Source organism: Carassius gibelio, chromosome A7, assembly GCF_023724105.1.
Source record: "Carassius gibelio isolate Cgi1373 ecotype wild population from Czech Republic chromosome A7, carGib1.2-hapl.c, whole genome shotgun sequence".
In the NCBI taxonomy this organism is placed as follows: Eukaryota; Metazoa; Chordata; class Actinopteri; order Cypriniformes; family Cyprinidae; genus Carassius; species Carassius gibelio.
In genome coordinates, this window is record NC_068377.1 from 20,998,269 (window position 1) to 21,009,725 (window position 11,457).

General features: G+C 36.3%; 2 protein-coding genes across 2 annotated transcripts; both read left to right on the plus strand.

Annotated features, from left to right (window-relative positions):
* The first annotated feature begins 66 nt into the window (after positions 1 to 66).
* On the plus strand, positions 67 to 4,974 carry LOC128016792 (receptor-type tyrosine-protein phosphatase eta-like). Its single transcript, XM_052601584.1, has 8 exons — positions 67 to 545; positions 860 to 950; positions 1,068 to 1,141; positions 1,213 to 1,347; positions 1,604 to 1,720; positions 3,128 to 3,288; positions 3,408 to 3,543; positions 3,668 to 4,974. Exons 3-8 carry the CDS (start codon positions 1,136 to 1,138, stop codon positions 3,821 to 3,823), a joined length of 711 nt encoding a protein of 236 aa, XP_052457544.1. The 5' UTR covers positions 67 to 545; positions 860 to 950; positions 1,068 to 1,135; the 3' UTR covers positions 3,824 to 4,974.
* A 394-nt stretch (positions 4,975 to 5,368) lies between these two features.
* Positions 5,369 to 11,113, plus strand: LOC128016791 (solute carrier family 22 member 18). Its single transcript, XM_052601583.1, has 11 exons — positions 5,369 to 5,545; positions 5,891 to 6,045; positions 7,795 to 7,892; positions 8,080 to 8,225; positions 8,312 to 8,444; positions 8,733 to 8,842; positions 9,105 to 9,215; positions 9,673 to 9,773; positions 9,882 to 9,983; positions 10,124 to 10,244; positions 10,393 to 11,113. The coding sequence occupies exons 2-11, from the start codon at positions 5,947 to 5,949 to the stop codon at positions 10,584 to 10,586; spliced, it is 1,215 nt and encodes a 404-aa protein (XP_052457543.1). The 5' UTR covers positions 5,369 to 5,545; positions 5,891 to 5,946; the 3' UTR covers positions 10,587 to 11,113.
* Positions 11,114 to 11,457: the final 344 nt, after the last annotated feature.

Genomic DNA, 11,457 nt, shown 5'->3' on the forward strand with positions numbered 1-11,457 from the left:
TGATATAAAAAAATATTGAACCACAAAAAGTAACCTTTAATATTTGTTGTTTTGTTTTCTTACAGAAACAAAGTGTAAGTAACCATACATGTTTATCCACACTCATTTTCATGCATATTTATGATTTGACTGACTATTATGACTACTGTACATAACTTCTCATTTTTAAATTTAACATTTCTTATTTTCATATTAGTCCACAGTGCATTAACTCATGTTAACAGATTCAACTTTTGATTAGTAAATGCTTAGATTAACTTTTAACTTATTAAATGCTTTAAAAGTATTGTGAACTAGTGTAGTTAACATAAAAAAAAACTAAAACTATTGTAAAATGTTTACCCCTTTTCTGTAAAGTATGTTTCTATATTATTGTATTTGAATTATGCTAAATACTGTATTAAAAACAATGTTCTGTGGTGTCTTGTATAGTTTTTAATTGTGTGTTATTTTAAAGGAGTGCTCCAATAAAGGTGGAGGATTATGAGGCTTACTATAAGAAGCAAAGAGCTGATTCCTTCTGTGGATTTGCTGAAGAATTTGAGGTGATTATATCTTTGGCTTTTTTGTAGATTTCCAGCTGTTAAACTCTAAATAAAAAATTGGTATTGCATTGCAAATAAATTCCATACTACTAATATGCCACCATTATCTTTGGTCCAAAAACGGTAGTAGAGGTGTCTAATTTGTTTGCTTTGTTCCTCTTCCTTCATAAACATGTGACATACACTTGCATCCCTTCTTGAGTTATTAACAGAGAAACAAATGCTTTATTACAGATTTTTGATATAAATGTACTAAAATCAATAGACAAAACAAAAGAGAGACTCTTTACATAAATGTATGTGTGTGTTTGTAGGATCTAAGGCCAGTTGGGATAAATCAGCCGAAGACTGTTGCTCAGGCACCTGAAAACAAAGCCAAGAATCGTTACAACAATGTGCTGCCATGTAAGACCCACAGGATTCACAAGTGTTTCCCTTCATGAAGTTACACAACACTGAGTTTCCTCCACTCTGATCTAGACACATAGCCCATATTCACAATGGTTCATGTCTTCTCGACAGATGATTCATCTCGTGTCAAACTCTCTGTGCTCGGCAGCCCATTTGATGACTACATAAATGCCAACTACATGCCGGTAGGAAGGGGAAAAAAATATGACATTTGGCACTTTACATAATTGTCACACTAATTGTGTGATATTTCTAGGGTTATACTTCAAAGAAGGAGTTTATCGCAGCCCAAGGGCCACTGCCCTGCACTGTCGATGACTTCTGGAGACTGATCTGGGAGAAAAACGTCCACACTATTGTCATGCTCACTAAATGCAATGAGCAAGGACGGGTACAGTATACATTCATGCTTCACTTTCTGTTTGATCTCACCTGTTAGAGCCTCCATTCCTCATGTTTTAGTAAGGTTTATTGTTAGATTACTTTAATTATCAGTACCAGCATCAGGCTATAAATCACTTGACCACAACATATTCAATGTTCATATCCTCATTCAGCATTTTGTGATCATTTGTAATACCTCATCTCAAGTATTGAACTATCAATGAGCTGATATGAATGCTGCTGCAATGTTTTGTCCCTCTCAGGTGAAATGTGAGGAATACTGGCCAGCAGAGACGAAACATTTTAGCAATCTGACAGTGATGAATACTTCTGAGATCACATTGGAAGACTGGACTTTACGTGACTTTGAAGTGAAAAATGTAAGTCTATATTAATATTACAGATAGACCCAGGTGCTATTTATACCATATGTTACACAAAAACATGAACATACTGTAACTGTTTTAACTGCACCACATTTTTCTCCAGTGTTTTCTTTTTCTACTGCATTGGTGCGCCTACTATTTGTATTTATGCATTTTATTTATACACACATCATTTAGGATGGGAAAATCTCATACATTTACATAAAAAAATACATTAATATATCAAACAGTTTATAAAAGTATAACTAATTTTATAAAGTCATAATTATCTTCTTGTCAATTTGTTTGCAATATGACTCAATTCTGACATTATGGGCTCTATCATACACCTCCCACAATGCGGCTCAAGGCAGAGCTCAAGTGTTTTTGCTAGTTTCAGCCCGACGCAGTTCTCATTTTCAAAACAATGTGCCACATTGTTTAGACAGTAAATGCATTTGCGCGCATTTGTGCGCTCATAGGCTTGCTGGTTTAAAAAAGAAGTGTGTTCAGGCACATTGTTTGCACATTGCTATTTTGAGGAAATGAAAATCGACTGCACCATAGACCAACTCAGACCTGGTCTAAAGTCAATATTTTTAAAGGCAATATTTTTTCTTGTTACTTAAAGAGCAAGTTAGTAATAAGCACTAGGGATGCACGATATTGGATTTTGGCCGATATTCGATATGCCGATATTTTCAAAATAATTTTGGCCGATGCCGATACCGATATCGATATATATACAAATATATACTGATATATTTAAACTTTAATTTTACTGAAGAGAAATCCATGTATCTCTTCTGTACTGATTCTACCATAAATGTATTATTTTACAAATGTAGACTGACATTCACATCTGAAAAACAGGTCAATTATTTCACTTGGAGAATATCGGTTTGGCTCATCGGCAGAAATATTCATATCGGCCGATACCGATAATGGTCATTTTGAGCTTTTATCGGCCGATACCGATATTGTGCCGATATTATCGTGCATCCCTAATAAGCACCTATAGACAGGTGCACAATGTGCGTACACTATGCTTATTTCACACACAGCAGCACCCAAACATTTTTAAAAATGAAAAATTACCAGTGAACCAGCCATAGCACGAGCACAACTGGCTTTTAAAGGGAATGGAAGTTGAGACTCTGATTGGTTAATTGCACGTTACGCCCAAAAAATAACCATTACTCATTAAGAGAATTGGGACAACCCGTTTAGACCATACGCCGGGGCTCGCCAACTGTTTTCCCGTCTGTAAACTAGCAAAAGTGGATTCAGACATGCCCTGAGTGCACCTGCGCAGTGCGCTTTAGACCATGCGATAAGATTGTTAAAACAGGGACCTGTTCCTCATGCATAATTATAAGGATTGTGTCAATGATTTGGGAAAAATGATTCCTTTCATAACAGGTGAAAACAGCAGAGTCTCGATCAGTTCGTCACTTCCATTTCACTGCGTGGCCAGACCATGGAGTTCCTGAGACCACTGAGCTTCTCATCAACTTCAGACACCTGGTTCGAGAGCACATGGACCAGTTCTCAAGACATTCACCCACACTTGTGCACTGCAGGTACTTCAACAGTTCCTGAACCTTGAATATGCAAGCATGTCCACTTATCACCGTTTTGTTATTTTATTCCCACAGAGAAAAATGTCATTTTCATCATATTTTTTGTTTTCATAATACAGTGCTGGTGTGGGCCGGACGGGAACCTTCATCGCCATTGATCGGTTAATCTTTCAGATTGAGCGGGAGGGTGTAGTAGATGTATATGGGATCATCCACGATTTACGCATGCACAGACCACTCATGGTTCAAACAGAGGTACATTCATTACCAGTTTTTGAATATAATGTTGTTTTATATATGTTTAAACGTGTATATATATGTATATACACATTTTTCCTGAAATGTCTTCTGCAGGCCTTTACATTCTCTATTTTTGCAGGATCAATATGTGTTTCTCAACCAGTGTGCCATGGACATCATCAAGTCTCGGACTGGCAACAACGTAGATTTGATTTACCAGAACACAGCTGCACTCACTATTTATGAGAACTTTGAACCCTTAAAAAAAGCCAAAAATGGCTACCATAATGCCTGACCGTACCATGAATAATTCACTGCACTGCTGTAAAAGAAACGTTGTTCTTTTCTTTTTTTTTATGGAGTTTTATTTAAATAGGAAAAATTATATATATTTATTAAGTTTGTTTATAAGAGTATGCAGAAATATTTTTTAATTTTGTTAATCAAGTTTTTATCAAATACAGAAATGTAGCTGCAAGGAAGTTTTATGAGTTTTCATAGAATAAAGCTGATAATGTTTTAATTATGTAATATGACTTCATAAAAATGGCATTTCCTCAGACATAGGCTACATGTGAAATGAAGATAAGCATAAACAGAAATATAGACATGCAACAGTCACATAGGACTTCACCGTTAGACAGTAGTACAGCAGTAGTGAAGACAAAATGGTTAAGCTGGTAAATTGTTGACAATATGCAGTGACAGCTTGCTGTTCTCAGGTCTGTGTTTTTAATATAACTATTATTTCCGGATGTCACAGGCCAAAGGTTGACCTTAAATGGACCATTAGGACAATGAGTTAGCATTGAATAGTTGCAATCTTTTTGGTATTCTCTTCAATTGTTTATTTTCAGTAAAGAGACATGCTATCCTGTCTGGTCCTAGTTTGTAAATGTTTTTGTTTTCCTTTTAGAATGAGGTCAGTGAATGTTAAGTATATACTGATGTAATTTATTACAAAAAGATTTGAACAGAGTGTCACTCTGTACCGTCTGTGCACTTAAACTGTTATATTTGTACATAATATATTTAGTTCAGACTTCCAGCCTTTTTTTCAAGAGTGTCACTCTGTACCGTCTGTGCACTTAAACTGTTATATTTGTACATAATATATTTAGTTCAGACTTCCAGCCTTTTTTTCACAAAGTGTTGTTCCAGGGACTTTTTGCTTGTGTGGTTTTAATATTCTGAAATTTTCTGCACATATTTTTAAAATAGTTCATAGATACTCTGCTGGTCATGATACAGAACCATACCAGATGAACTCTGTATTATACTGAGATTAAAAAAAAGATGCACTTTATTTCACACTACTGTGGTGACCTGTGTTTGTGTGTGTGTGTGTGTGTAACAGAAAATACTACATATATATACATATATACTTGTCATGTGTGATCAAAATGGTAACTTTCTTATTTTAAAATAAAGCCAACAGCAATACGCTATCTTTCTTCCCTGTTAAATATATCTTAGCTTTATGAAAATGAAGCGACCTTTAGTGAAGATTACGCGTACAGCACAGTGAGCTCCTGTGATAACGAGTGTTTGTTTTTCTCTCACGCAGTCTCTCTGGTGTAAACTCATCGGTTTAGTTAGTTTAGATGTTGATTGTAGGATTGTTGACGAGAGGTCCTCACTGCAGAACACAAGATCCAGGGGATCCAGATCCAACTGCTTCTAGTTTACATATACCACCTAAACTTTACCCGTCTCCACCCCTGATCCCTAAACACACCCATCTCCACCCCTAGACGCAGTCTAACCACGCCCCCTGGATCCTGTGTTCTGCTCTTGCTGTCGACGGCTAACCTGGTCACGCCTCCAGTGTTCACGACACAGAGAAGAGGAGGAATTTCCTCGATGTATGTTATATACAACAAGATGGCGAGGACTATGTACTTAATGGTTTTATTTTAGCACTTTAGACACCTTTATACGCTTTACACTTTTATTTTTTACCATCCAATCCGGTAATTTGTTACAACATGTGTAATCGGACAGTTTGACTCCCAAGGTAAATGTGATCCGTGATCTTGTGCGGAAATGAAACTACTGCAGATCTTTATATCAATTATGTAATGTAAACAGTATTTACAACAGTATTTTTATATTATAGTTTTTAAACCAGTATAAGCCCCTCCCACCGCAGTGAGAAAAGCTTCGGCGAAACTGAAACGGTTCAAAGTCCTTTAACTTGTTAATAGTTTGAGGACTGGTTGAAGTTCAGCTCTGCGCTTAACCTTTCCCTCACAGTCACATTAAGTTATGCTTACAGCGGGATCACGGCTCATAAATTGTACTTGTATTCGTCGGAGTTTCAGATACGTTGATGCAGATGCTCTTAATTTACCCATTTAAGGAGAACTATCGGGGGACAAAAACCTAAAGCTGAGATCTAATATAACGTTAGCGAGAATGATGGAACCAGCAGCGAAGCAGAAAGTGATTTACATCACCTACCTCATCGCAGCGTTGGACATCACCTGGCTCTTCCTCCAGTTCTCCATTACACCGGTTCGTCTTGCTTTTCGACTTCATATGTTATCAAAAGTTAAATAAAACTTCCTTTGAATCGATTTTGCTGAGCCCTGGAATATCTGCAGGGGTTTTGGCTGTGCTCTCACATTTGACACGTGACATTCCAACAAACAAACTGTTCATTAAGTCAGCGATCATGTGAACTAATTATATTTACACTTAAATATTATATTTGTTACTTAATACGATTTCTATGAAAAATTATTACAATATATGTAACACACACACACACATATATATATATATATATATATATATATATATATATATATATATATATATATATATATATATTGCTGCTTGAAAGTTTGTGAACCCTTTAAAATTTTCTATATTTCTGCATAAATATAGCCTCAAACATAATCATATTTTTCCTGAAAATAGACAATGAGAACCCAATCAAACAAAAAATGAGACAACTATTTTTCATTTATTTATTCAGGAAATATTACATATATGTGAGTGACAAAAGCATATGAATCTCTTGGATTATCTGTTAATTTGAAGGCTAGAAAAGGTTACAAAGTCATCAAGAGTTTGGACTACAAATCCACAGTCAGACAGATTATGTACAAATGGAAGAAAAAAGTCAAGACCACTGTTACCTTCAGCAGGAGTGGTTGCCCAAAAAAGATCACTCTGAATCAAAGATGTGTAATCCACAAGGTTGCAAAGGAACCCAGGGTACATTCTAAGCAACTAAAGGCCTCATTAGCTAATCATCAGGAGAACACTGAACAACCATGGTGTGCACGACAGAGTTGCAAGGAGAAAGCCACTGCTTTTCATAAAGAACATTGTTGCCCATCTGCAGTTTTCTAAAGATCATGTGGACAAGTCAGAGGAGTAGTGGAGACAAGTTTTATGGACAGATGAGACCAAATAGAACTTTTTGGTTTAAATGAGAAGCGCTGTTTGGAGACCTTATCCCATCTGTGAAACAAGATGTTGGTAGTATCATGGTTTGTGTCTGTTTTACTGCAGAATGGCTTGCCATCTTTGATGTAACAATGAATTCTGCATTGTACCAGCAAATTCTAAAGGAAATTTTCATGACATATGTCTGTAAACTAAGTCTTGGGGGTTCATAGGAGGAATCCCACCAATGTCACAGAGTTGAAGTAGTTCTTTACTGAGTAATGGGCGAAAATTCCTTGAAGTCGTTGTGCAGGACTGATCAGCAATTACAAGAAAAGTTAGCTGCAGTTATTGCTGCAAAAGTGGGGTCAGACCAGTAAATGAAAGCAAAGATTAATATACTTTAGCCACTCACAGATATGTAACACTGGATATTTTTTCTTAATAAATAAATAACAAATAAAATATTTTTGTCTCATTTGTTTGATTGGGTTCTCTTTGTCTATTTTAAGAACTTGTGTGAAAATCTGCTGGTGTTTTGGGTCAAATTTCTGGAGAAATATAGAAAATTCTGTGTATATATATATATATATATATATATATATATATATATATAATGTATGTATGTATAAATAAAATCACTATTTAATTATTCACCTTCATTACATATTCTTCATTTAATATCTCACTTTGGATAAAAGCAGCAGGTAAATGAATGTAATGTACTGTATAGCAGATTAAAGCTGGTCGTGTAGTTTGGGGCCCACTGTAGTCTAATCCAGACTTTTTCAGCTAGTCCAATAGAAAGAAAGCAGTTATAAAAGATGGGCTGCCTTGCTTGTTAATTTTTTTTCTTCTGTGGAACAGTATTTGGCGAGGAGGCTCGGGTTCGATACTATTTGGTTCGGATATCTGCAAACCACAGTTGGAGTAATTCAGCTGCTTGGAGGACCTATTTATGGAAGGTAAGCAGTCAGAACTCATCCGTGTGTGGTGTGTATGGAAATGGGATAAATCCGTGTCTTTAATTACGTGTCTAATGAGAACTACTAATTTATTTAATTTCTTACTTCAGTTATAGGACTTCAAACATAGGTAGTGTATGATCTAGTGATTTATTTTATTCATGTGTGTCATTGTGTCTGTTTTCAGGTTTGCTGATGTGTTCGGCGCACGCGCAGCTCTCTCTGTGTCTTGCTTGGCGTCAGTGGTTTATTTCCTACTGTTAACAGTGGCAGACAACACTTTTATGCTTTTCGTGCACAAACTACCTGCTGTATTCATGCATGGACTGCCAGGTAACACATGCTCATACACTCATCACACATATGTGTTTCTCAAACACACTGTCTAGGTACGGGAGTACATTTGTTTCTGTCTGTAGGAGCTCAAATGGTGGTTGCAGATCTGTCGGAGAATGAGAAGCGAGCAGATGCTCTTGGGAAACTCGGCCTCTGCTTTGGCATTGGCATGATCGCAGGATCATCACTGGGTGGGACCCTCAGCACACGCTTTGGGTAGGGGACACTACGCTGCCATTCTTCCAGTCTGACAAGACCCTTCAGAAATCATTCTAATATGCTGATTTAGTGCTCAAGAAACATTAAACATTATTATTTTTCCAGAAACAGTGATACAGTTTTTTTCTGTATCACTGTTCTGTATGATGAATGCAAATTCAAAAGAAAAACTGCATTTTTCCATTTAAAGCCAATCATGTTGTTTATCACATGAAAATGAAATGAAAGCAGCTCTAATCCAGTAGAAACAGAATTTAAATGCCAGCGTTTTTGTGTGTTATGCAGGGAAAAGTTTGCAGCATCTTTTGCGGCTGTTGGAAGTTTTGTTTCTTTGCTGCTGGTGTTGAACTTCATCCCTAAACAGACCAAATCACCACCCATGCAAGAGAGTAACAGTATGACAGAAACAAACACACAACTCACTTAGACACCGAGCGAATTCTCATGCTGGAGCCATTTGTAGAGACTTTCTAGAGACTGATTATAGTACATTTTTTGTAGAGACTGATTATAGTACATTGTTCAAATGAAGTTTGTATTGATTTATTTATTTTTTGCTAAATATTCATGGCAGATTTTCAATATAATTAAATGTTATTTAGGATTATATATACATTACATATAATTAATATTACAATTGTTTTGTTTTTTGTTTAGAGAAGGGATCATCAAATTCCGTGTTTAATGTGGGGGAGATCACTAGACTGATGAAGTTTCCAGGTGTTGCAAAGACTTTTACAGTGAAGATTATTTCTGGATTACCAGCAGGTGAACCCTCAATTTAACTATTGCCATTAGTGACTTTAAACATATTGAAACACCTCTAAATTAGAAACATACTTAAAGCTGACATGAAATGAAAGTTCACCATCTATTTTCTAAATGCATGTTATTGATCTTATTGTGAATGATAAATAATGCATACAAGAAGTAAAAAATTAAGTTACATTTTTAATTAAAATGTCCAGACTTTCAAAACTTCCGGTAAAACGACAGACTTCTCTTGGGTGACGTATGCTGGACTTTTCTAATCATTTAGTCTGCATAACCCACCCCTTTCTTACAATCAGCTCCATCCAATCAAATAACTGATGAGTAGAGCCCCTCATTTGGACATCTGTTTTCTCAATGTACCTAACAACACAGAAGAAACGAATCTGTCCCTACTTCCGTTACATCATGACTTTAAATGTTGTTTAATGTTTTGTTTTACATATAATTTTAGGTATATTTCAAGTTATGTTCTCCATCATTGCCATGAACTTCTTTCAACTGAAGGCAGAGCAGAATGGCTATTTGATGGCTTACTTTGGCATAGTTCAAATGGTATAAACACATGCACACTTCTTATCAATCACACGTCATTTAAATAGTTTGGGATTTAAGCACTGCTGTGCTGAGGCAATAAGTGACACTGCTATCTTGCTTTTTAAGGTAATCCAGGGTGCTGTAATTGGGCGTCTTACATCTAGATTTTCAGAGTATTCTTTACTGCTGCTTTCTGTTGGGGTATCCAGTTTAGTTGGCCTTGCACAGGTAAACTGACACTGCAAACAGTTCCCTTTTTTGTTTTAAATTAGTTGCATAACAGTTGTGTCAGTTAAACATGGAAGCTGGATTATATGACTGGTCTCACAGTGTGTATATATAATATTTGTGTTTGGTGTGTTTTTCAGGCAATGATGACCAATGTGTTCCATTTTTGTTTAATCGTTATACCGATGATGTTTTCTCTAAGTGTCTTCAGTGTCATCACAGACAGCATGTTAACCAAGAGTGTGTCTCCATCTGACACAGGTGATCCACAAACACACTTCCTAGACTGGACGGGAATTCAATGCATACATATGCATATATATTGTACACAATACCAGAGGAATCATTTATCATGCAAATGTTTTCTTAATGCACTAAATGTAAACAATTGTTTGTGTGGTGTGTTCAGGAACCATGCTGGGTCTGTGTGCGTCAGTGCAATCTCTTTTGCGAACTGTGGGCCCAACCATTGGAGGATTCCTCTATGAGACATACGGTGTGCCATCCTTCGGATACATCCAGTGTGTCATTAATGCTGCTGTCTTCAGCCTTCTGCTAGCCACTGGAGGGCGCTCGCAGCCACACAAACCCAAAAAAATGTGAAAAGAGTTAAGACTGTCCTGTTCATGGCCACACTGTATGAGAGAGGGATCAGATACATCAAACCATGGGCATTTAACTTACCTCCTTACACACTGGAGAACGACTTGGTCACAAATAACTCTGCTGATCTCAGTTTTGTTAATACCCCAGACATTCAAAATATCTTAAGTTACTGTCAGGTTATTCCACTTTATATCACAAGTTAGCACAGTATTTCTTTTTAAGGAAGTTTCATATCTTAAAAAGGAGCTGGCTTTTTAATGTCTACTGTAGGTAAGTACAAAGAAGTGCAGAATGCTTTTATCTGTGTGGCATTAGGATAGTTTCAGACAATCCCATATTATACAGGAATTATTCATTATAATGATGTTGCAGTTATAAGACATCATGAAAAATAACTAAATTAAAAATCCATAATTTTGTATCTGAAACTTAAATGAATATAAAGTCTGTGTTTTTCTCCATATTTATCTTGTTCTTCCACATTGCAACTCCTGCAAAGTTATTAAAAAAACTCCAAACTGAAATTGTGCACATTTTATTTTGGGACACCACTCTATGCTGGAGAGCACCCTTTTGACATCTCCAGTGAAATCTGTCCACTCTTGTCCATGTTTAACTTCACGGCTCATGCTTATTAGTCCAGCTGCACTTGTTCACAGCACTGGTACACAGATTCTGACATTTAGTCTGTTCCTCACAACAAGGTTTCCAAAAAAACAAACAAAAAAAAAAAACAGTTTTTTTATTACACAGAAGTTAAACAGAATACACAACTGAACAGCTTAAGTTACCATTCACTCTCGTTGCACCCCCCCCCCCCCATTTTAACTAAAGTCAGTAATGAACTCTTAATTCTGCCAAGTGCCGC